The sequence below is a fragment of the Erpetoichthys calabaricus genome, chromosome 3 (assembly GCF_900747795.2).
Source record: "Erpetoichthys calabaricus chromosome 3, fErpCal1.3, whole genome shotgun sequence".
Taxonomy (NCBI): domain Eukaryota; kingdom Metazoa; phylum Chordata; class Cladistia; order Polypteriformes; family Polypteridae; genus Erpetoichthys; species Erpetoichthys calabaricus.
Window position 1 is genome coordinate 168775993 of NC_041396.2, and position 25935 is coordinate 168801927.

Below are 25935 nucleotides of genomic sequence, written 5' to 3' on the forward strand. Positions count from 1 at the left end.
TAATTTGATTACTGACCCAGCTTTTTAGAATGCAAGGGGTCTTCATACATTGCAATGCAAGGATGTGACAATGCCCTTCCTGTTTTGTCAGATGTAACAGAGCGAGATCATTCTTTGCAACTAATTTGGTGAAGAAATGGTATTCCTTATTGTCTAATGAATGACAGTGTATTAGCAGAGCAGCGGGCAGCTTCTACCGGTGGTGGGGGGGTGGTTGGGGGTGAATGGGTTGGGCCTTTGGTCACATTCCTGAATACTGCTTGGATACAACAATATGTATCTCTGATACTACAAGTAAGAGATAAGTAAAGGAAATGGATACAGAGATTATAGAGAAAGTACTGGATCAGCTTTCCTGTGCACTACAGTAGAGAAGGTCCTAGGTATTTTTTGACAGTGTTTGTTTTGCCATGTATCAGTAAAGCAAGCCAACATATAATACACAATATCTTTCAAAATATGCATTTCACAACAAAAATTCATTATCAGTGACTTATTGCTGCAAGTACTAAAACATGATTTATATTCAGCAGTCCTTCTGGATTGACTTCTTTTTCCTTAATTTGGTGAAGTTTATGGTCAGGATGTGTGAGGCATAACAATTCACAGGTACAGTAAATCAAACCCTGTGGAAGACACAAAATGTTGCTAAATAGATTTGGCAGCGTCTTGTTAGATTATGTTCTTCTGTAGTATTTTCTGTTCTCTGTCACTCTATCTTATGTTTTAAATGACAAGACATGGAACCATTTTGTTTGTGTCCATGTGATACTAAAGAGTGCTTCTTGTCTGTTATTCTCTACATGCAATGCTTTTGAACAGGATTATGGATTTCCTTAGTACAGGCCTATTTATATTTCTCTGGTCTCTCTAACTTGAGAGATCTGCAATCTTTTTCAGTTGCAGATTGGAGCCTGTGGAGGCTTGACTATTTTTTAAATGACTTTAGAAATATCAGCATACATTATGCACTGCCCTTTATTGTCTCAGGGGAAAGGTTAATTTTATACAGGATGGTAAAGGACAACGTAACCCTAAAAATTGGAACTTCATCACAACAGCTGTTCCCTGAGTTGCAAAGATTAAAAAAAGTAAAAGCACTGTTCTGTACAAGGCTGCTACCTTAATACTCCTAAACTAAGAGAGTATGGAGGACACCTTTTAACACCGAAAAAATATATTTTTATATACTGTACTGTAGATCAAAAAACCATGAAAATGATTCTAACCATGCTGACATTAAACAAATTGGCTAAGTTATTATTGGAGCTTTTTTATTATTTAGAAATAGCCATTTTGTTAGGTGGGTAAAAATTGTAAGGTCTATTCCATTCTCTGGTGCAGCTGTAAATGCGTCCTTTAAATAAGAGATACTATGCCAGATGGGCTTTCTGATGAAGCATATTTAGAATGATGCAACACTCGTGTATCGTGTATGATAATATCATTCTGAAGTTTTATAGACAGAAAAGGCGTCAGTCCTTGGGTTATAAATATTTAATGTTTGGTTACAAATTGCTTTCAATTTGGGGTCTGTGCAAGTTTATAGTGTCATTTATTGAAAGTAACATTAAATGCTTATTTTTTATTGTTATTGCATCATACCAAATATTCAGTATTTCAATGCAAGTGAAAATAAGGCCTTGGATAGTATTAATTAATATTTTTATGGCTGATACTTTATGCTTTACTTTTGGTTTGATTAACATGCTCAGATCTTTCCATAATAGAAAAGATTCATAGAAGGTGAAAGTGTTAATGCTTTGGGATTTATTTTAATAAAGAGTTGTATGTTGATCTATTAAATCAATATCAATTTTAATTTTTGAATTTTAATTGTTGCATTTTCCAAGAGGTAAGCTGCTTGTTATATTCTTGTGAAACAGACCATAAGCCACAATTCACTCTGTCAGGTGAGTGGAAAACTGTTGTGTCCTCACAGAACAGCTTTGAAGTCAGCTCTTTTCTTCTGTGTGCATTACCACTAATATCCTTTGTTCAACCACTCTTTTCAGGTATAAAAGAGAATGTTGAGCAACTTTGTCATGAGTATCTGTTATCCTAAAATGCATTTAGAATTTGTTTTAAGAGCAATAAAGTACTCTAGCCAGTGTAGCTTGTTTCATGATAAAAGCAGCTTTCTGTTGCTGAAGGCTTTGTATGTAAGCACCTTGTGCATCCTAGCACACCTTTCGCATGATACCATCAGGCATTAGTCTTTTTTCTCCTATTTCATAGCATTGTTTTTCTTTTTTGTCTTGATAAGAATGTTAAATGTAAATATAAGAACCGTGTACTTATCCAGCAAATGAAATACTTCAAATATTTCACCAGTATTTTTGAATACAAGTGCAGATTCACTTGTTTCATTTGACATATGAATTACAAGTAACCATAATGTAATGCTTTATGAAAACAGGATTACTGACAGTACTTGCACTGAACACATTCAAATCTTGGTAATAGCTTCAACCTATGGCCGCATAGGTCCATGGGACAATTTAACCCAAACTTGGGTTTAAAATTAAAGCATTTGTTGATTTAACAATGAAAGCTTATTTCCATCCACACTGCTCCTGTTTATTGAGTATAATGTAAATGTGGATGAGATTTTATATTTCCTGTCATGCTTGGTTGTTTAATTCACAGCATGATAAGAGGCTTAATGGCATAACCTGATATGAATATTTATTGAGCAATTTAGTAAAGTCTGTTAAGTCATTTATTGTTCTTTCAATAAAATAAAATAAAAATTTTGCATTTTAAATATTGTTTCCTGTTCACTATATTACGTTCATTATATTGCTTTATTTGAATATCATATATTTATGAAAGCCGTATGGTGGCATCACATGATAGTAGATAGTACTGCTACTTCATATGGCTTCATTTCTAGCTTTGTTTCTAGCTTTCTGTATGGACCCTTGTTCATATGGGTTTTTTTCCAGAGTTCCCTGTTTCCTTCTATAATCCAAAACTGTTACCTTGATTGATAACTCTTAGCTTTCCAAGGAGGAGTGAGTGTATGCGTGTGTGCAAGTGTGCTCTATTATGGAGGGGAGGAATTTGTAAAACTGATCTTTGATAAATTACTTAAAGTGTTAAATTCAATTTCTTTATGCATATTGCATCATGTCATTTCTGCGTAGAAATATATTGTGTATATGGTATATATACATATATTAGTAAGCTTCCTGTAGGTAATTAGATATTAATTTATTTTACAATTAATGGTTAACTAGAAGACTAGCTAGGAAATGGGACAGAAAATTAAATATTGCTATCAATGCAGATTAGAAAGGAAAAAAAACCTCAGGGCCCCACAGTCATTAGGAAGAACACAAGTCAAAGTTTATTTAATATTGGCCAAATGGCCCAAATGGCTGTCCCATTCCTCCCTGGGCCATTTGCAATATTATATACAGTGAGGGTTTAAAAGTAATGTTTTTTAATCATGTGCCTTATTTTTTAACTATAAAACTTTACATTTTAGTTAGAAACAGTTTAGGCTTTTTTAAATAATAGGAATGTAATTTAGCTAAATAGCTAGCTAGCATCTTGATTAAAATAAAATCCAAACTAAGTGATATACTAAAAATAATGGCAAACTGGCCATAGAATGTGTGATAAACACAAGAAGGCTAATGATCACTTAAGCATGCTCATTTGTAAAATATTCACCTTGAAGTACTATAGAATAAAACATCAGTGTTAACAACTCAGAGTATTGTTACTTATGAATTGTGCTCCATAATGAATAGAATAAATTACTGCCTAATTAAATTTAAAAGCAAGGTAAGGGTATTGATAACATAACAGTGGGACTTGAATTTCTCTTGACCTTAAAATAAAATCTCTTTCAAACTGATATATAGTGATGTAGTGAATGTAGTAAATTATGGTTTTTAGTATAATTAAGTTAATGGTACCAAGAGACATAATGCTTATCATGACTTGATATTCTACAATAGCAAAGATGTGCAGCTAAAATTGCAGTTTGATCAAATTTCAGATTTACTGGAAATATAAGATAAATCCATTAGGAGGTCTGTTGGATTCTGATGGAAAACATGATATAAAGCAACATCGTTATAATATTTGTGTGTCCCTGTCTGTGCTATTTATGTCTATATATAATTTGTCAAGGTGCCAAGAATGAGCACATTGTCCTTTTTTTTTATCTGTGGTTAGCACAAATTGTTATAAATTAAAGCTTAATATGGTGACTTTTTTGTGGAAAATCTACATTTAGAAATGCTAAGTGTTTTAGGCCTGTGGTGGGCTGGCACCCTGCCTTGGGGTTTGTTTCCTGCCTTGTGCCCTGTGTTGGCTGGGATTGGCTCCAGCAGACCCCCGTGACTCTGTAGTTAGGATATAGCGGGTTGGATAATGGATGGATGGATAAATGTTTTAGGCAAACAAGAAAATTTAATAATTATTAAAATAAATGCATATGCGCTTATTAACTGAAGAGATATCTGGCACCCCACAAAAAAACAACACTATATAATTTGTAAAATAACACCACAATGTACAATAATGGTCTATAAAATATTACTGTAATACAGTCTGTCATCTGAAGGTTAATTTTAGCATATATATCAGCATAATAGTTGTGCAAGGTCACATGGGAGAAATCTAGCAGTGAAATTATAAAAATATAACATAACTTATAACCTACATTGATATGTGAAATTCAGAATTGTGACATATGTAGTCTGTTTTTTAGAAGTGTATGCTAGAAAGTTGGATCAGCAAGAAAAGTTTACTGAAGCTTTCTAATGACCACAAAGCTGTGCTAAAATAATTCCAGCTGTTAACCATGTTTATACAGTTTAAGCATTCTCGATTGAAAATTTGATGTTAGTTTTATGAATGAATTGTCGTAAAGATGATTCTGAAATAGACAGTAAGCCAGTGTGCTTAGGCTAGAAGAGGGGTTTTATAAAATGCACAGTTATTTTTATAGAAATTATGTCTAGAGACTGGCTTTTCATAATAAACATTCAAAAGCTACTTCTTCTTCGACATCCTCTTCCTCTGTATACTCTCCTGTACTTCCCCTTTTCACCACCAGGTTTCCTTTTCCTCCTTCCTCTGTCCAGATGTCATACCAAGCACCCTTCTTGCTGTCACCCTTACTACATCTGCTGTAGTTTGCCCAACTGTCTGGTAACTCTTCATTGCCACCCAGTGCCTGTCTTACCTCCTCCCTAAACTCAACCTTGCAGTCTTCCTTTTTCAACTTCCACTATTTGATCCTTGGCTCTGCCCTCACTCTCCTCCTCTTCTTGATCTCCAACATCATCCTACAGACCACCATCCTATGCTGTTTAACTACACTTTCCCCTGCCACCACTTTGCAGTCTTTACTCTCCTTCAGATTGACTCTTCTGCATAGGATATAATCTACCTGCGTGCATCTTCCTCCACTCTTGTACATCACCCTATGTTCCTCCCTCTTCTTATGTTTTCACCACAGCCATGCCCATCCTTTTTGCAAAATACACTATCATCTGACCTTCTTCATTCCTCTCCTTGAGACCATACCTACCCATCACCTCCTCATCTCCTCTGTTCCCTTCACCAACTAATCCATTGAAATCTGCACCAATCACCCCTTTCTGTCCCATGGGTACACTATCCATCACTTCATCCAACTCACTCCAGAAATCTTCTTCCTCATCCATCGTACCCCCAAGTTGAGGGGCGTAAGTACTAACAACATTCATCATCACACCTCCAATTTCCAGCTTCATATCATTACTCTGTCTGACACTCTTTTCACTTCCAAAAACACTCTTGACTACTGTTCCTTCAGATTAACCCCTGCCCCATTTCTCCTCCCAGCCACACCATGATAGAACAATTTGAATCCACCTCCGATCCACCTGGCCTTACTCTCCTTCCATTTAGTCTCTTGCATGCACAATATATCAGCCTTCCTTCTCTCCATCATATCTGCTAACTCTCTCCCCTTACCAGTCATACTGCAAACATTCAAAGTTCCTACCCTCAGTTCCACTCTCTTTACCTTCCTCCTCTTCTCTTTCATCTGGCCTTGTCTCCCCCATCTTGTTCTCTTTCTTCAGCCAACAGTAGCCCAATTTTTGCCAGCACCCTGTTGGCTAACAGTACAAGTGGCGGTCATTGTTAACCCAGGACTTGACCGATCCAGTATGGGAATCTGTATTGTTGTCCACATGTTGATCTGGCAAAATTTTACACCAGATGTCCTTCCTGATGTAACCCTCCCCATTTATCCGGGCTTGGGGCCGGCACGAAAAAACACACTGGTTTATGCATCCCCTGTGGCTAGGTTAAGTACAGTACATATTAACGTTGGAAAATTATATTGTCAATTAACTAATTTTAACTAATTATATTGTCTACTTCTCATTCTAGCTCTACTTTCTGTTGTGGGGAGGATAACAAAAAATTATTTTATGTTCTTTGTAACAAATACTTTTCTTCAAATACCAATATTTTCCATGTCAGAATAAATGTATGATTCCTAGCATATTTCTACCAGTATATGTGAATAAGAAATGATGAATACTGCTATTACATCTGTATTTTTAATGTACAAAAGCTCTAGTTTAGTAGGAAATATTAATGGAAAATAACTTATAATATTTTAAGACAAGATAAATGGTCAAGATTCTTTACTTGAGCTGAAATCCCTCTATAATTCCATAATATTTTGTTTTCATATTTTATAGCTGAATGAAGTGTTAAATTAAAAGAATTGGTTATACTAACACCAAGCATGGACTTTACTGTAGTGCTTCCAAAATGGGTGTAATGGCAATAATTGGGGAATGGTATACAGAAGATGTGGGTATGGTGCAATATGGAGACAGCTATACTTAATTTGGTTGCTTGGTTTGTGCCACACTCAAAATGCTTAAGGCAAAACCACCATGCTTTTGGGCAACAGAGAAAGAAACGTTGAGCTGCATGTGTACAATAAAATCATTAAATGCCCTCCCTCGTTAAAGCCATAAGGCACTTTTCTAAAGATTGGGCAAAAGCTCTTGGACTTCATTTTGTCAGTCATCAGCTCATCCATAATCCTTTATATGAAGTTAACATGATGATATCATCCCCCCTTACTACAGATAACAAGCTTGTGCTGACATGAATTAAACAGTGTAATGATTTATACAGTGTAGTAATTTACATGGCATAGTCTGGTGTAAATTCTTAGTTATTAAATAGCATACAGACTCCAAGAGCTCCCCCAAGAGGAAAAAAGTAAATATGAAAAAGCCTTACATTTTGGGATCCTAACAATTTCAAAGCAAAATTGACAAATGTATTCATTAATTTACATTTTAAAATAATGGGGTAAAATCATATAAAAGTACATAGTAGAAGAGCAAAAGTGGGCCATCATTTTCATATATGGTACCCCAATTAAATAATCTATTTCAGTTATGCTACTTTAAGAAGGTAGCATTTCCATCTACAAGTATAACTGCAGTAATTCTGGCAACCAGGAGACATGGAGTTTATAATCAGGTTCAAACATTAAAATATGCTAAAAATTACACAGCGGTGAAAAATTACCTTTGCTAACAAACAACAAATAATCATATTACGTTGCAGTCTCTTTTTGATTTTTTTTTGTATAAATAAACCTGATAGATTTATCTTAAACCTGTAAGGATAAAATCTAACTGCTTTATGAAGTGCCACTTGTAAGGTAAGAAACCAGAAAGAGAGATTGTGAAGGATTGTGGATCAACTGGGTACCCTCTTTAATATAACAGAAATAATGAAAAGAAAAGAGTCCAAAAAGAAATTGCAGAACTGTTGGGGTCTCTAGCCTATGGCTAAAGGCTTTTGAGAGTATGCTCTTTGGATACAGGTTCCCAAATGAACGACAATTTCTGCCACCACTGTTCCTTAAATAGCCCCCAAGGCAAAAGAGGCCCTTGATCATTGTAATTTTACTTGTAATTCTGGCCCTAACCATGTTCAAATTTACAGCATTCATTTTCAAGATCTGCTTATTCCAATGTAAATGTCTATCCCTGTAACACTGGGCCTTGGCAGAAACCAGCTCTAAATGGGATCCAGTTTCAGGGTGTCAAGATTGAAATGTATGTCACAATCCAGTAAAAAAAAAAAAATGTTCTTATTAGCGGAGGAAAAAATAAAGGCAAAACTGCCAGTCCTTTCTTTGCTACTTTACATCAAGTATTTGTAACCAACAAATTATTCAACAAAAGTGTGTCAAGAAAAAGAAACACTATTGCGACTAATACTAACCTATGGCGATCTGCTTTTATAATGTCTCACTGCTACTGTGACTACTATTTCATCTTTAGCCAAGTTTTTTTTTAATTATAGTGTTTTTGGTGTGAGTTTGTAATAGGGTGACCAGATGGGTTCGGCTATAAAGGAGGACACCGACAGTCAAAAAGGAGGACAAAAATTACCAAATATATTTTCCAACTCCACGTTTACCATACGTGACATATAGTGGTTACAATTTAGTGAGCAACCTAAAAAACTGAAACTCGAATATTATCATTAGATAATAAACATAAACTACACAATGTCTTTAGAAAAAAAAACGTATGTTTACGCCTATGTCATGTCATACTTCTCAGATGATCCAACTTTCCGCAAGAGGTCATTGTTTACAGCAATGTAGGTGTAGAATTCTTGACACAATGTGTTCTTGAAGTTGTACTTTGTCAGAATTATTCCTCCGGACGGACTAGATTAAGAGCCTGTTTCTTTCCTTTGTCCATTGAGAGGTGATGAGCGAGAACGCTCGTTTGACGTGGTGTTGTGCCCTGGTATATCAAAGAAAAACGTGCACACTTTGAGCAGTTCGGACGGACAAGCAACAGGTATCTTTGAAGTATGAGCTCCATTGTTGGGACAGGGGGTGCTTGAAAAACTCGGCATCTTTCTGCTGTTACGGGAAAGACTTAACGTTTCGGTACTGGTCAAACAATGAAGCATCGTCTAGATCAATTCCTTTCTCTTTCAGGTACTGTACACATGGCAGTAAAGCATCAACGAAATATCTTTCATCCCGTCAAGAAACATCCATTGAAAGCAATGGAAATTCAGCAAAAGGTGCCTTCCATCCATCAATCCATTTTTCCAACCCGGGGTCACCATTTTTCCAAATAAGAAATGCATGCCTGTATACTGACTGGACTGCTTGCATGAAGTTGTTGCAATTCGCGTCTTGACGCAATTTTGTCAGAAGCTGTCTAACGGTTAGTGGAATAAAAGTCTCCTCCAGCCTGCCTCGAAGAGTTTTCATTGTTGACTGCAAGCTGTTGCAGATCTCCAACAGAGACGTTTCTTCTTTTTCGATCAGCGCTATCTGGCACTGGAAAACTGACATCAGAGAATGTATGAACCACAAGTACAGTTCCGAAAAATCGTTTTCGAAAAAAATCTTCAGCAACACTGGTGGCTGATCTATGCTTTGGAAGTAAGCCTTCAAAGCTGGAAAAGTCTCTCTATTGCTGGAAACAAACTCAGCCATCTGGTCTTGCTGTGGTGTAACAGCTACTGTTACGTAACCTCGACGAAATCACAGAAATCTTTCAAAGCCTGCGTGCGAACGGTGTAAATGGAAAAATAATTAAACACTTTCAGTACAAATGTCTCAACATCAACTGGCAGCAGATCTGCCCCATGCTGAATGCAGTTGTGCAGTACATGAGCTGGACATCCTACTCCAACAAGTGGGCACTGCAGGGCTTTTTTCAGCTGTGAAAACACATTATTCCCATCCCTCCGACTGATACCTCCAAAGTTCACATTAGCATTGTCTCCGGGAAAATGCAATACATTTTGAAGACAGATGGTACTTCTTAAGAGTAAAATTAGATCTTGCCTGAAGAAGGGGCCCTGAGTTGCCTCGAAAGCTTGCATATTGTAATCTTTTTAGTTAGCCAATAAAAGGTGTCATTTTGCTTGGCTTGTCTGAACTAGTTTGGTAACACTGAATATATTTTTTGCAGTGTCAGAGTCCGCAAACAAATTGTGCATTGAGCCAGCAGTACAGTCCATCGACCTATAAGACTGATGATGAGCAACAGTATGAAACGCTAATGTAGCTTCAGCTGCACGTGCCTTTTTGGTCAGCAGTTGAATGTTTCGGCTCAAAAAATGTTGTCATCTTGGCATTTGAATCATATGTTCGTACCATCTTTCGGTGTCTCTCGCTTTCAATATGTCGTTGTAAATCAAGCATTCCTTTATTAGCAATGGACACATAGGAATCGCACACCACGCATTTCGCTTCGGTTTCATTTCGTCCAGCCTCAAAACACGGGTATTTCGTCTTGTGACGATCAGAAAACATGCATTTTCTCTTTCAGTTTTAGACTTTTCTGTTTCTGTTGACATTTAATTTTTACAAAAACTTCTTAGTTATTACTTTTTTTTAGACAATCAACCGCTAACCGCTGTCCATTGCACCGTCGAGCGGAAATAGAATATAAAACAGTGTTGCCGCTACTTGATGTTACAATTATTGATAACGTAACATAATGTCCATGTGGTGACGTGGATGAATGGAGAATGGCCGAAGGCTGCTCATTCTCGGTATATATCATATGTAATTAGTCAAAAATGGTCAACTCTGTTTGTGATTCTGTGAAAAGGAGGAAATTTTAACGAATTTTTGGAATGCCTGGAGGATGGAGGAAACCATGTTAAAAAAGAGGACAGGTCCTCCTTTTGGAGGACATCTGGTCACCATAGTTTGTGAAGGGATAGTTATTGTTTGTTATAAAATGCATTTGTTTTTTGAGCTTCTGTAAAAAGCTAAATTCCCCCTTTAGATCCAATAAAGTACTATCTATCTACCTATCAATGAGGCTACGCATTGCTAGGGGACATGGCCTATGTGTGTGTCCGCCAAGGAGCACTAGTCCCCTCTGATGGCCTGGGGTTCAATGCTGAGAATACCAATTTGGAAAGGTCATCCTCTTTGGGCCGTTTTATACTTCATGCTAAGAACACGTAAGCACATGCATCATGGCTGTCACGTGTTCCCAGCATTCATTTTCACGCATTCTCTGAGCACGTCGTCAGAAATTATGCGACGAATGCACAAGTTGCAGTACCAGAAAAAAATTGGGGAGCGCAGTGCATTCAAGTTGGAACGTGATGTTAGAGTAACTGTTTATTATCAACATGTAATATCAACAAGCCGCTTTGCAGATCCTATAGGATTGTGATTGTGCGTTCTTCAAATGTTTGATGAATTGTTTCAATCAATCAATCAATTAAAATCTTTATTGTCATTGTAGCAATGAGACATTGTACAATGAAATTTAGGTGCAATTTTCCAATGCAAATATAAATAAAAAACAAAACACAATTACTCAAGTTAAAAGTAAAATTATCCATTCATATATACGTCATATTGCACTTGTCCCATAGCCCAATGTTGTCTTAGGGCTGTATTGTAAACATTGAGAGCGTATTATATTGTAAACATGAAGGAGTGCACTTGGTCAGAGCTGACCACTTAGCAGCATTCAGCAACTGTGGTGCTCCAGCCCTGTCCAAAGACCAGTGGTTGTGGGATCTCAGACTGCAAGGGTGTGGTAAACCCTTTGTGTAACTTTAAGATATTATTGTTTTTATATATTAACCAATCAGTGTCTAACTAGGAATCTGTGCCTCTTTTAGTAGAAATCTCTCTATTATAATAAAAAAACTCTTGGAACGAGACAAAATGTGACTTTTTCAGAGAGATACTTTCATGTCCCGCAAGACGAGACTTTGTTCCAAGAGATTTAACCACGCCCTGGGTCAGAAATAAAAGAAAAAGAGTAGATGACAAAGTAGAACGTCGTAAAGAATTCAAAAACGTTGGTGTGATACACATGCAGAGCAGGTTAGAGATAATGAGAGTACTAAAATTCGAAAGTCTCATAAAAATGATAGTAAAGATCGCATTAGCGCAAACAAACGGAAATTATTACTCGGTGAAATAACAGAACAGTGAAAAGAGATTGAATATATTGTTCAGATTTAAACTTTAAGTTGGAGACTTGTAGATCGAGTTAATTTGTGTTGCCATCAGGGAAAAGTAGTGTTTCTTCCCAATGAAGAGTCGTATCCGTGAGAATTAAAAGATTTGTTGTTTGGTGAAAGTGAAATCCACATATGCGAGCGGCAGAGACGCAAAGTGGCCGGCGCATAGCACAGGCTAGTGGGGTTGGTGAGTGAAGCCCCCTAGTCTCTATAATACAAACAAACTCTCTAGGTCTTTCTCCTGGCAGAGCTCAAGAAATGCTTTCTCATACAGTGCAAGAATGAAATAATGGCCAGCAACGCATAACAAAAAGGAAAAGCAACAACTGTAACACAATGACAATAAGAAATAAAAATATATACAGTATGAACAGGCTATTTATATGAGAACAAATCGTAATCAACATATATATGTACCACAGTGAAAGACTGAAAAGGATTAATCATCAATGCTGCCTACAACATGTATGTGTGATATTATGTGGACTGGGCACGTGATCATGGCGTTTATCTTTAAAAAACCAAGCTGTGTTCAATATGCATCTTATTTCTGAAAGAAAAAACTTGTTAGAGAGAGAAAACTGGATTCTCAAACAATTTTTACTTTTGGTTTTATGTTTTGTGTTTGACTTTTTGTCTGCTTACTGATTTTGATTTCTGTTTTAGTCGCCTCTTGTTTACATATTGAATTTATAGAACCCTGCTGCTTTTAACCAGTCTTTGTCATTTATCTTTAAAAGCCTCTTTACCACTTGCATCAAATGTAAAACACAATTTTGATAATTTCTTTTGTATTAAAAGACAGAAACAGTTGTGCATACATCTACACACCATGAGCACATCTACAAATTCTCTTATAGGTTCATTTTTAGATTCATCAGTTAACCTAATATGTTTTTGGGATGTAACAGGAAAGCTGAGTAGCCAGAGAAAAGATATGTGCATATCTGGAGAGGTGGAAGGTTAACAGTGACAAAAATCTCTTTGTGAACCCAGGTCCCAGGTGTTGCGAGGCAGCAGTACAAACAACTGCTCCATTGTTCCATCCATTTTAAAATGTTTTCTGGTGATAAATAAATAAATAAATAAATAAATGATTACTGCAAGTAGTGATTGCTCCATTTTTAAAATTTAATATCAAAATGTAGCCTTACCTCTGATTAATAAGTGGTGTGAAAAAAAGAGTCCTAACAGGCACAGACATCAAACAATGCAATTTCTTGGAAGGCCTGGTATGAACATGAGTACAGATCTCTGGCCAGCAACAGCCTAATAGGATCTGTAAGAATAGGAAGCAATTATAAGTGCTGTAAATCAAATAAACTAAAAATAGCCATCACACAATTCTGTTTGAAATAAGGGTTCTTAAACAAATAGCTGTGTTAATCAGCTTTCTAGTGGTGGGAGGAGGCAAGGTTTTTGCATGCGACACTCTAAATCAGCTTATCAGTTTTTACACTTATGCAGACAGTATGTGTGTATATATATATATATATATATAATATATATATACATACAATATAGATGTATATACATTGATATATATAGATATATTTCTAGCTGCTTTCATTCAATCAATCATAAATATTTTATCCTCTATTTCTGTCCACTTGCCTGGCTTTATGCTGTACCCTGGGCAAGTTAGCTGTACTATCAGGTCAGGTAGTATTATTTTCAAAGAAGATTAATGTTTTTTCAGATTTAAAAAATGCAGGTTATTCCTGTTGTTAATGGATGTTCGGTCTGAATGATGACAGTTGTCCTTGTCTTGTGGTTATACCAGATACTAGCTTCTATTTGCACACTTATATAAAGCATTGTTTATTCTCATCCCCTAACTCACACAGTGCCTTTCTTCTACTAAATTCACCCATAATATTTGCATTTTTACGTGAGAACAGAAGATTCTCTTAAAATGTAAACACTAGGCTGAGTTGAATCATTGTCATGTAAAACACAATGTAAAATCAGGGACGTATTAATATCCTGTTTTTATCTCAGTAAGTAGAATAATTAATTCAAGACTGGATGAGATTACAGCTTATTGCAAAATGAGCCAGACCATCAACTAGATGTTGAAATGTAAATTAACCAAGCAGCATCGGTCGGCTGCTAGTAAAATGATGAGGAAGAAAATTTGATTTTGTGAATAATTCATATGTTCATATGTTTTACTTAATTCTGTGTAAGTCATTTGTTAAATGAGTTTCACAGATTTTCTTAACACCATGTTTTGTGGATTCACCTATTACAGCAATATAATTTAAGAAATAAGATGCCAGTATATTATAGGACATATATGTGCATTCATCTGTTTGTGTCACTTTACAGTCTGCCAATTAACCTAACATGTTATTTACATTTTAGTGGAAAATGTGGTATCAGAAAACAACTAAGATGGCAAGGCCAAGGAATCAAACTTAGTAACTATAGCACTGACACATAACAGAGTATTCTCCAAAGGACTGCTTTTATGACGTAAATTCTATTTCATTCTGTTTTCTAGCCAGTAGGTAAAATCTTCAAGTATGACAAAATTGATCTTATAATCAAAACAGTGTATATCAATTTCTATATTCTGTATATCCTGGGGCATGGTTAAGCTTATTTCTGACATCTGAGTAAAACAGCAAAAGGATGGTGTTCTGTATGAGTGGCCAAACTGGCCATAAATCACACCTTTGTGTGTGTGTAATATATTGGATACCATGTTTATTCTATTGGTTTATGACTATTTACTTTCAGTTTGCACATATAAATGTTGGTTTATAGTCCTAAGATGTCACTCATTACATAATTGCCATTTTTATAGCTAGGTTTCATGAAGTATCCTATGAAACTAGAAACTAGCTGTAAGCTCCTGTTTTATAAGCCACTTCATTGATACCTGTGAAGAAAATGCTAGCGCTTCCCTGTCTCTCATAAAAGTGCATTCTTGTCATGTTTGTTTATGCAATAAAAATGCAAAATGCTTTGAGTGGTTAAAGCATTGAAAGATATATCTGTTCAATTATTTTGTTTATATGAAATAAAATGTCTAGTTTTATACATCTGGTCTATTTCTTTTCAAGTATTTGAAACCGTCCCCATCTGACTTAAAAGATGGAACTGAAGGCTATAGATTATTGAAGTACAGGATGAACAGAAGAGTTCCTGGTATAAAAACAGCACATTTGGTTGAGGTTATTTACAGTTTTCATAGTCTTTAAATTTTAAATTGAGCCTTTCCTTTCTGCAAGTCTACCAATAGATTTACATCAAACTGTGTATGCACTGCAATCTCTTACCAACTTCTTTCTTTCTTTCTTTCTTTCTTTCTTTCTTTCTTTCTTTCTTTCTTTCTTTCTTTCTTCTTTCTTTCTTTCTTTCTTTCTTTCTTTCTTCTCTTTCTTTCTTTCTTTTTATTAACTTGCGCCTCCTGAAAACAGTTGAAACATGTAGCAGGTTGCTGTGTTTTTGACTTATTTGCCATCACTTATTAATTTGCCTTGCCCTAATCTGTAATTGCATTCAGTTCTTCAGTTATGCCAACCCAACTTCAACAAGGAAATTACATTACGCAGCAGGCCATTTCAAACAAATACAAAAGAGTTGCTTGCAAAAAAAACAGGCAATAACTAAATAATAAACTGTTACATTAAAGAAGATGTCGTGGCCAGGTTGTAAATAACAAAAAAAATCAGTACAGCAAATGCTTTGGTTTCATCCAATTTTCCTAAAATTTGCAGCTACCAGCCTGTAGTTCATATTAACCAAAAAAAATGTTGAATGCATATAATGTTTGTCAAAATAGGTCTTCTAGTTTAACTTGTTCTCAAAATTAGAGGAAATCTGCAGTTTACACTACTGTATTTGTTCTTCTTTTGAATGCTTTGACTGAAAACAAAGTGTGCAAGTCATATATAAAGTCAATTCTTCTACTATCATTTTGTGTTTGTTGTAGTGATCATAATAAATATTTTCAGTGGCCAGTTCAGTGTGTAACGTGTTTTATCACTTTCATTATGTGTTGTACTATACCTCAGAAACATTAGCTGTGGCTGTGGGGGCTGTATTTTTAGGTTTTGTAAAGACCCTGTTTATTACCAATGAATCAGTCAATCAAGGTTTATGTTACTGCACATAGAGTAAAGTACCTTACTCAGTACATATTTACAAAGCAAAACAGAATACAAGTATTGCATTGAAAACTAATGAATACAGTAATCCCATGATTCTGAATGTGGAAGGATGAAAATGATAACATCAATCAAAAAACATATTTGTACATACCGATTTAAAGTTCAGAGTCCTGGGTTTGAAACAGTGGTCCGTTACTTTATGTATGGGATCTGCATATTCTCTACTTATCTATGTGGGATTTTTCTTCGGGTATAGCTTTCTTCTCCTCACCCAAAGACATGTTAGGTTAATTTGCAATTCTATATTCACCTCATGCGAGTAAGTGTTTGTGCGAGTGTGTGAATAAACTGTACATTATGATGGACTGGCTCCCTGTTCAGGGTTGGCTCCTGCCTCGAGTCTGATACTACACAAAATGGGCTCTATGACCCAGAACAGGATTAAATGGATGTCAAAATAGAAAGAGGGGTCAAAATAGTGCTGTTTTAAATTGTTGCGAATGCATATAGTAGCTCTGTAACCATGAGTTTGTATTTACCAGTTTTAATAATTGATTCATAGATAAATGGAAAAGTCAGAACAAGAATTGGTAGGCTATAGGAGGGTCTTGGGAACAAAAAAAGATACAGTGATCGCTCCTCCATCATGGGGGTTGCATTCCAGAACCCCCCCGTGAAAGGTGAAAATCTGCGAAGTAAAAACCAAATGTATATATGTTTATTTTTATATTGTCACGCTTGGGTCACAGATTTGCACAGAAATACAGGAGGTTGTAGATAGACAGGAACTTTATTCAAACACTGCAAACAAACAATTGTCTCTTTTTCAAAAGTTTAAATGTGCTCCATGACACGACAGAGATGACAGTTCCGTCTCTCAATTAAAAGAATGCAAACATATCTTCCTCTTCAAAGGAGTGTGCGTCAGGAGCAGAGAATGTCAGGAGAGAGAGAGAAAAGCAAACAATCAAAAATCAATAGGTGCTGTTCGAGCTTTTAAGTATGTGAAGCACCATGCGGGAAGCATATCGCTTGACAAAGCAGCCGCAAGTAAGCCCAGCAAGGAAGGGAGCAATGTGATGGTAGTCTTTCTGCATTTTTTAGACGAGCGTCCGTATCCTCTAGGGGTGCAAACAGCCCTCCTGCTCACACCCCCCTCCATCAGGAGCAGAGAATGTCAGAGCAAGAGAGAGAGATAGAAAAGCAAACAATCAAAAATCAATAGGTGCTGTTTGGGCTTTTAAGTAAGTGAAGCACCGTGCGGGAAGCATATTGCGCAACAAAGTAACAAGTAAGCCCAGCAAGGAAGGGAGTAATGTGAAGGTAGTCTTTCAGCATTTTTTGAGAAGCGTCCGTATCCTCTAGGGGTGTGAACAGCCCCCCTGCTCACAATATATTTGAGGAGTTTTATTTAATACGTAATATGTGCTCTGATTGGGTAACTTCTCAGCCATCTGCCAATAGCGTCCCTTGTATGAAATCAACTGGGCGAACCAACTGAGGAAGCATGTACCAGAAATTAAAAGACCCATTGTCCACAAACCAGCGAAAAATCTGCGATATATATTTAAATATGTTTACATATAAAATCCACGATAGAGTGAAGCCGTGAAAGTCGAAGCACGATATAGCGAGGGATTACTGTAATATGTTAAATGGAGGATCCACTGAAAGATAGCAGAACAGCTGCAATGTAATAAATTGCAGTAGAATCCATTTTAGTGAGTCAGTGTCAGAGAAAACAGTTCTAGACAGCAATAGTGAATATTTAACTCCTTAAACTTCTTAAACTTGAAATAAATGTTAGAAATGACAAAGAAAATCACAAATAGACAGGAAAAATCTAGTATAAGACCTTAATTACCTTACAAGGTTATGTATAATATCCTAATTTTCTTAAGAGTTTATGTATAAGGTCTAAATTATCATATGGGTTTATGCAGAGGCAGCTGTTGCAGGGCATCTTGGGCATAAGGAGATGTCTGTAAAGATAAGAGGAATGTGCACATGTTTAACAATTATAATAGTATGCTATCTCTATATTTATTGACTAGATCCTTCATCAGAGTTCTGCCTGCACAATAGTACACAATGCACACAATAAGTAATATGCAACATTTATTATTGGTGTTCCACAAGATTTTACAGATTGGATAAAATGATTGGTAATTCTAAAAAAATATGCTTCCAAGGTTTTGTAGAATAAGATGCAATATGTTCTTGAACTAACCACAATCTTTACATTGTTCTCCCAATATTCCTAGTTCAACCAGCTGAGTGTTTTGTATTGCCCTTCAGCTTTAATAGAAATGAATATAATGCTTTGTGGTCACCTCCAGTAATAACTCACCACCTTTCACTGTTAAATCAGGATTAATTATCTCACTAACCTGACCTGACCTGTCATAGGAATGCACTCATCAAAGAAAACAGTTAACTTCAGATATGGTTCTGAACTTTGCCCCACTACAGCATCTTAATTACTGCCAGGTCCATTTAAAAATTACTTAAAAATTTGAGGAGAACAAGAAACCCCACATAGGTAGTTCCAAGGGCCCTAATTTGTCACCAGGATTCTAGAACTTTGCTGACCGATATGCCAACATGCTCATTATTTTTCACTTAGAAAGTAAAAATATTCACTATAATTATATGGTGGAAGTTTTTGAACAAGAAAATTCACCTTATGGAAAAGATTTGTAAATCTGCCATAATTTGTCCCTGTGCACAACTAAGATAATGTACAGAAGAAATTAAAAAGGTGAACATAATGTGGTCTTATAGTACGCTGTGTGGAGTTTAAGTCAGGGAAGGATATTCTTAACTTGTACAATGTACATATGAGGTCTCACCTGGAATGATATCTGCTTGATGCACAGCATACTAAATGGAGGAGAGTATGCCACAGCTAAGAAAGTCCAGAGAATTGTTACCTGGCTGACTCCTATGGGGATATAAGTTATGAGGAAAATTTGAAAGAGTTGAATCTTTTCAGTTGGGGGAAACATACATTAAGAGGTAACCTCAAAATATGCTTTTCATATTAAAAATGGAATAATAGGGTGGATGTCAGCTTTTTACTTTTAAATGTATTATACAAGAGAGGGATGGAAGCTGGTTAAATGTAAGTTTAATACATATTGTGACAGTAGGAGGCGCTCTTGCTCCTTTGAACCCTCGGACACCACGCCAAACACCAGGTAAAATCAAAATATTGATTTTATTACAATAATTCAGTGCACAAAGCACCTCCACCTCCACTATACTTAAATAAATCAATAACACCAATACTAAACACAATAATCAATAATCCTCACTCTCCCAGACACATTGCCACCCTTCCACCCAGCTCAGCTCAATCTTCTGGGGTTTCCCATAATCCTTTTATAGTCCGTGACCTGGAAGTGTTTCTGTCCCTCAGTCCATGTGACTTTCTATCACTTCCGGGTCAGATAAAAACTTCTCCTTTTCTTCATCAGCCCGAAGCACTTTATTTCTTCCAAGCATGTGACTGGGATTTACTTCCGGGCTGTATGGAAAATAAAGTGTCTCTGTGTCTCCCTGCAGTGTCCCTGGCGGCCCCAACGTTATCCAGCAGGGCTGTGTATTAAAACTCCATAGTCCATGATGTCCTGCTGGAATTCGGGGCATCTCCACGTTGCAAGGAGGGCTCCATCTAGCGGCCTGGGGGCATTGGCCGGGATGAATGGCCGGCCATATCCCACAATATGTTAATACAGTTTGCTTAATATAGTGAATTGTACACAATAGAATAAGTCACATAGTAGTGTGGTTGAAAGTAGCACCTTGGAAACCTTCATGTGTCAAAATGTTAATTCATAAATGTTATGTGAATAGGAATGGAGAAGCTATGTAGAGATACTGTAGGTGGCCTGTTCTTATTAAAACATGAATATGGTTTTCTTTTTCATAGAAAAACTCAATGAAAACAATTCTTCATTTTTTGCCTTTTTTATTTGACATGAGAATCATCATCTACTTCTGCCAAGTATTTCTGATATAACTATTACTGATACAGAAAAATGCTGTTTAATTTTACTTTGCAAATGAAGGCCTTATAGAAGTGTACTCAAAACTATATACAATGTATGTATCTTTTTAAATGATCTGGTTTGTCTTTATTAGTTTTGTGCATCGTTCAGTATTGATGCATGTATACCTTACTTAGATGGATTAATGTAAATCAAGACTGATTGTTATAAAGAAAGTATTATTTGTTTAAAATGTGCAACTTTTTCAGTTCTGTTTTTTAAATGCAATTTTTAAGATAACAGTATATCTTTGGAAAGTGAGAGAGCATACATACCAAAAGAAGTATGCAAAAGACATGCATATACATGGATAATGTGCAGGCTCCATTTTGAGAGTGGCTAGGCCAACAGTCAAGCCTAGGCCACTGGGATTGTGTATCAGCAGTGAAAACCAAGGGATTACCATGTCTTCACCACTACAAGGTGAAAACCAGAATTCAACACAACTTAAAAACTACAGACAGCAAAGTATTTTAAGTCTATAAACACCCTACGCAGAGATGGCACTAGGGTGTTTATATGAAAGGATATATCCACAGAGTGTAATCCGCTGTTGTTGTAAGACTGCATTGTCATTCACCTGTGTTAAGTAGCAGCCAAATGGGACAGTAGACAGCTGTAGATGCAGTAAGTTCTGAAATGGCACCCAGGTACAGAAAGAAAATATGAGGTAATAGCAGGAGGCTGACACAATTCCTTCAGAATATCAGCTGGCAGCACACAGTTCAGGGGCCACTAGTGTGGTTGTCTAGCTTAGAGGCCCCAAGAGTTCGTTGGCCACCACCACTTGTCCCCAACCCTAAAAGTCATGCCAGGCTGCAGTTTTAGGACTATCCCTTATATGGTGAACAAGGAGTTAGGCGGTGAGATGGGTTTACTGAAAGGAGGAAAGAATAATCAGAAGCTTGGAAAGAGAGAGAAGGAAATGGAAGGTGATTGGAGATGTTTGTTGTGTCACCAGGAGGTGTAGGGTGGCAGTTTGTGTTTTGATACATGGTGCTCTTCCTTTGTTAATTGACTAATTTGACTGAGTTTTATTGAATAAATTTTGTATTTGCTTGAACTCTATTGGGATTATTCCAGGTATGTAGAAATTTCAAGAAGAGTTTTTTTTTTTTCTTACTACAGTTAGAAACATTACCCAGCACCTAATATCTCCACTGTCTACCAATTTCTAGTGTTTTTTTAGCAGATATGAGACTATGAATTATGCATTTTATCCTTATATTTTTCTTTCAGGTGACATATGCATTGTACCATTTCAACAGAAAATTAACCTTTGAGCCAAAAGTAACAATTAACGCGAGAATTGTTATTGTGGGAGCTTCGGATACTGGAATTGCTTGTCTGGAGAAGCTCATTTTTCGGGTATCTATTAATTTTGTTTTAATCAATGAGCTATTAGATTTGATTTAATTATACTAGAGTTTTCATTTATTATTCTTTGGATATATGCTGTATATATACAAAATAGGGTGTGTGGCTGTCAATGTTTTCAGGAGCAAAAGCACCACTTTTACCATTTTCAATTGAAAGGACTGAAAACACAAACCACAATTAGAAACTTACCCTATATGAACGTTTGACCAAAAATCCCAGCACTTCTTATACAGAGCAATAATAATAATAATACATTTTTATTTATATAGCGCCTTTCCCATGCTCAAGGCACTTACAGAATATAATAAAGAATGGCAGAATATACAGTATATAGCATTGTACAAACCAGATAAATAAATAAAGAAGATTAAGACAGTAAATTCTGAAAAAAAAACAGACAACATAATTGATGGTCTCGCACACACATACAGGTTACGTTGGCATCTTGACAGAGAAGTAAACTGAGAGAAAGGTAATAAAGTCAAGTAGAGCTAAAAGCCTTCCTGAACAGATGAGTTTTGAGTTGTTTTTTAAAAGAATTCATGGAGTCAGCTGACCTGATTAATTTTGGTAGGTCATTCCAGAGTCTGGGCGCTATACAGCTGAAGGCCCTGTCACCCATAGAGTGTAGATTAGTGAGGGCACAACAAGATTACCAGAATCAGAGGACCTTAGTGGGCGGGCAGGCACATAGTGATGAAGGAGGTCACTGATGTAGTTTGGTGCGAGGTTATTTAAAGCTTTGTAGGTTATTAGTAGGATTTTATATTCGATTCTGTAGGACACAGGGAGCCAGTGAAGACGGAGCAGGATGGGTGTGATGTGCTCGCTGCTGCTGGTTCGAGTAAGGACTCTTGCAGCTGAGTTTTGAATAAGCTGGAGCTGTGATATAAGATTAGAAGGGGCACCTGCCAGTATGGAATTACAATAATCGATGCGGGATGTGATAAAAGCATGGACAAGTTTCTCAGCATTAGAGAAGGAGAGGAAGGAGCGAACACGGGATATGTTACGGAGGTGAAAGTAAGAAAGTTTCTTATGTGATTTATGTGGGCGGAATAAGTGAGGGAAGAATCAAAAATGACACCAAGATTTTTTACAGTAGAGGCAGGTCTGATGAGATCACTGCCAAGATGGACTGGGAAGGAGCTCATTTTATTAAGTTGCATTTTAGTCCCAATTTGCAGGAGTTCAGTTTTATTGCAATTTAATTTTAAAGAGTTCTGCTCCATCCAGGTTTTAATTTCACTAAGGCAGGTTGTGAGCTGAGAAAGCTCTGATGAAGTTCCACTTTTAACATTGAAGTAGAGCTGAGTATCATCTGCATAAAAGTGATAACCCAATCCATAACTACGGATGATATGGCCAAGGGGAAGCATGTAAATACAGAAAAGCAGAGGACCAAGGACAAAGCCCTGAGGGACTCCTTGTGTGACTGGCACGGAGTTGGATCTGCTGTTGCCAAGACTAACAAACTCTTGCCTATCAGTCAGATATGACTTGAACCACTGGAGGGCAGTGCCAGAGATACCCAGCATGTTCTCCATCTGGACAGTAGGATGTCATGTCTGACAGTGTCAAATGCTGCACTGAGGTCTAACAGAATTAATATGCTGGTTTGTCCAGAGTCTGCTGCCATAAGCAAATCATTGGTTACCCGTAGCAGAGCAGTTTCACAGCTGTGCCGCGCCCTGAAACCAGACTGAAAGGGTTCCATCAAATTATTAGAGGTTAGGTAATTGGTGAGTTGGGAAGCTACAACACGCTCAAGAACTTTTGACAGGAAAGGTAAGTGGGAAATAGGCCGGAAATTATTAAGATTGTCAGCATCAAGGCCTACTGAGCTGTAAAACGTCATGATTTATTTGTGTAACCTCCAGAATAAAGGTAATAGAAATAAAACTAAAACTGGAATCAAGCTATTTAGAAAGAATCAAGGCAGATTAACAGTCAGGCACTTTAAATGTAAGGTAGCTTAAGCTCTACTTGCAGTAGGAAAAAGACAAGAAATGTCCTCAGTTCTTTCATATTCAAAGTAAAATTTATTATACTTAATTTTGAAATTCAGTTGTTAATGTCTCCAGCTGTGTTAAGGTTTGGCGGGGACTTCTCTCCCACCTCTATTTGGCCCCTTCTGTCAATATCAGTTAATATCCATCCATTATCCAACCCGTTATATTCTAACTACAGGGCCACGGGGGTCTGCTGGAGCCAATCCCAGCCAACACAGGGCGCAAGGTAGGAAACAAACCCCGGGCACGGCGCTAGCCCACCGCAGTATCAGTTAACATGCAACACTAATAAGGTGGAAGCATCCAAAGTAGCAGGAGCACACGGAGCAGCCGTATGGCATTGGTTTCTCTGCAGAAAATGTGGAGACATGCAAAGGACAGGGTTAAGTCCTGCAGGGGAGAAAGACAGAGAGAGAGAGGGAAAGAGTGTGAAAAAGAAACTTTGGCAGAAGGAAGGATCCTGTAAATTCCGTTGTGAAAGCTCAGGGGGTGACATGCCCTTTATGATTGAGGTTTTATGATTACCATGTACCCCAAAGGAAATTAAGCCAGGGTACTGAGAGAGAGAGAGAGGGTAGCGTTATTTAAAACAGGTAATGTTTCCCAGGGCTCTAGGAAAGGATTCCTGATGCTCACAGTATAAAAAGATTGAGGTCAGGGAGGAAACATCAAAGGTGGTAACACCTCAGTTCCGCCAGATAGACAAACATACAAACCTTACATAGGCAGTGACCAGGCAGAGGATCTCAACTCAGAACACTTTGTAAGTGTGAGGCAGCACACCATTCAGAAAAGTAACTTACATTAAAGGTATTTTATGTTAGATTTAAACAAAGTAACATAATATATAAATATAGCTCTGTAACAAGAGCGTCAATTGTATAATCTCAGTGAATATACTATTGAAAAAAATATTTCAAACAATATTGATGTACCATATTAGACTAGCTGCTATCTTTATGTCCTGTCCATATAATAAAAATGTAGGAAATGTGTGAACTAATGTGAATTTGTGTCATTTCTCTTTATTTTCTCTTTTTTGAGGTTTAAATCATACTCCATAAATATTGAAATCTGAAATTGCTGCTGGGCTTACCAAATCAGTCTCCCATTACTTCTATTCAGATATGCAAATGATAACAAAAATTACTAGCAATTGTTCTTCAAGCGGATGCTTTTGTTCCTTTCAGTCTGCTCCTCTGAGGAACAGCATACATTTTCATTTTAATTGTTATTTTCTCCTGTTCTGTTTTTGCATTATCATACTGCAGTTCCAGTGTGTCATACAGAAGCCTAAACAGGAATGTTTCCTAATACAGTTTTATAATTAGGAAAGTAGAGCTAGGCAGGAAACATCCTGTACTTTCTGATAAATGCTTAGTGGCTTAGTGAACCTCAGTGCTTCTATGTGTTATAAATAAGCAGGGAAAGAGAAATGAGGAAGGGTTTCTGTAATGCATTTACATTTGTTGTATGTGCACGTGTTTAGAAAATGTGGAATTTCTGGATGGTTAAAACAAAATTAAACATGACAAGCAATGTACTGTAGAAAAAAAAGAGTCTTCAAAAACAGTTTGAAAAGAATGAATGATGTTTTAAAACACAAGATAAGGAACCATAAAAGAAGCTATCTGGAAAACATGATATGGAAAGATGTGTAGATGATATAGGAATGAAGGTTGTGGTGGGTGGGCAACGTGTAAGGGACAATTGTCATTTGACAGCACTTTTCTCGGATTTAATTTCTCGATATCATTATCAAAATAAACATAGCCTCTGATGCTTCTGTAAAGTTTATTGAAAACAGCTTTGGCATTAACTTGCATATGTTGGCATGCAGTTATTAGAACAACAGAGTGCATAGAGGTTAGGTTGAATATTTCCCCTTAGGGATTAATAAAGTATATCAAATAAAAATAATCAAAAATATTCTTTACTGTCATACCATAAACAGTAAACTCGGCAGATTGTGACTGTGTAAAATCAAAAATACATATAGCTTCTCTCATCTGTAATGTTAGTTATTAAGGTAATGTAAGCAGCAGATATGAACATACTAAATTATTAGTATGTGACAAGAGAATTATCAGACAGAATTGAAAAACAAAAGATGATTACCCAAAAACACCAAGTTGAAACATTATCCCAGTTTCAAAAAATTAGACTGAAACATATTCCAAACCCTAAATGAATTTTACTCTTAGCAATATTTTTATTAGTTTTATTTTGAATCTTTTTCTTCTTTCGGCTGCTCCTGTTAGTCTTCCTTTTATTTCATTAAAGTTCATACACTAGGCTAAATGCATTCTTTCTTTTATAAGATACTGTATGTGCGATAAC

At 36.5% G+C, this 25935-nt stretch overlaps 1 protein-coding gene across 1 annotated transcript in view; it reads left to right on the forward strand.

Moving 5' to 3' along the window:
- cfap61 (cilia and flagella associated protein 61) overlaps positions 1-25935 on the forward strand; it is a 208715-nt gene that overhangs the window by 76287 nt on the left and 106493 nt on the right. Inside the window, exon 16 of the mRNA XM_051925561.1 lies at positions 21443-21572. Coding sequence (XP_051781521.1) covers positions 21443-21572 — 130 coding nt within the window. The remainder of the gene's footprint in view (positions 1-21442; positions 21573-25935) is intronic.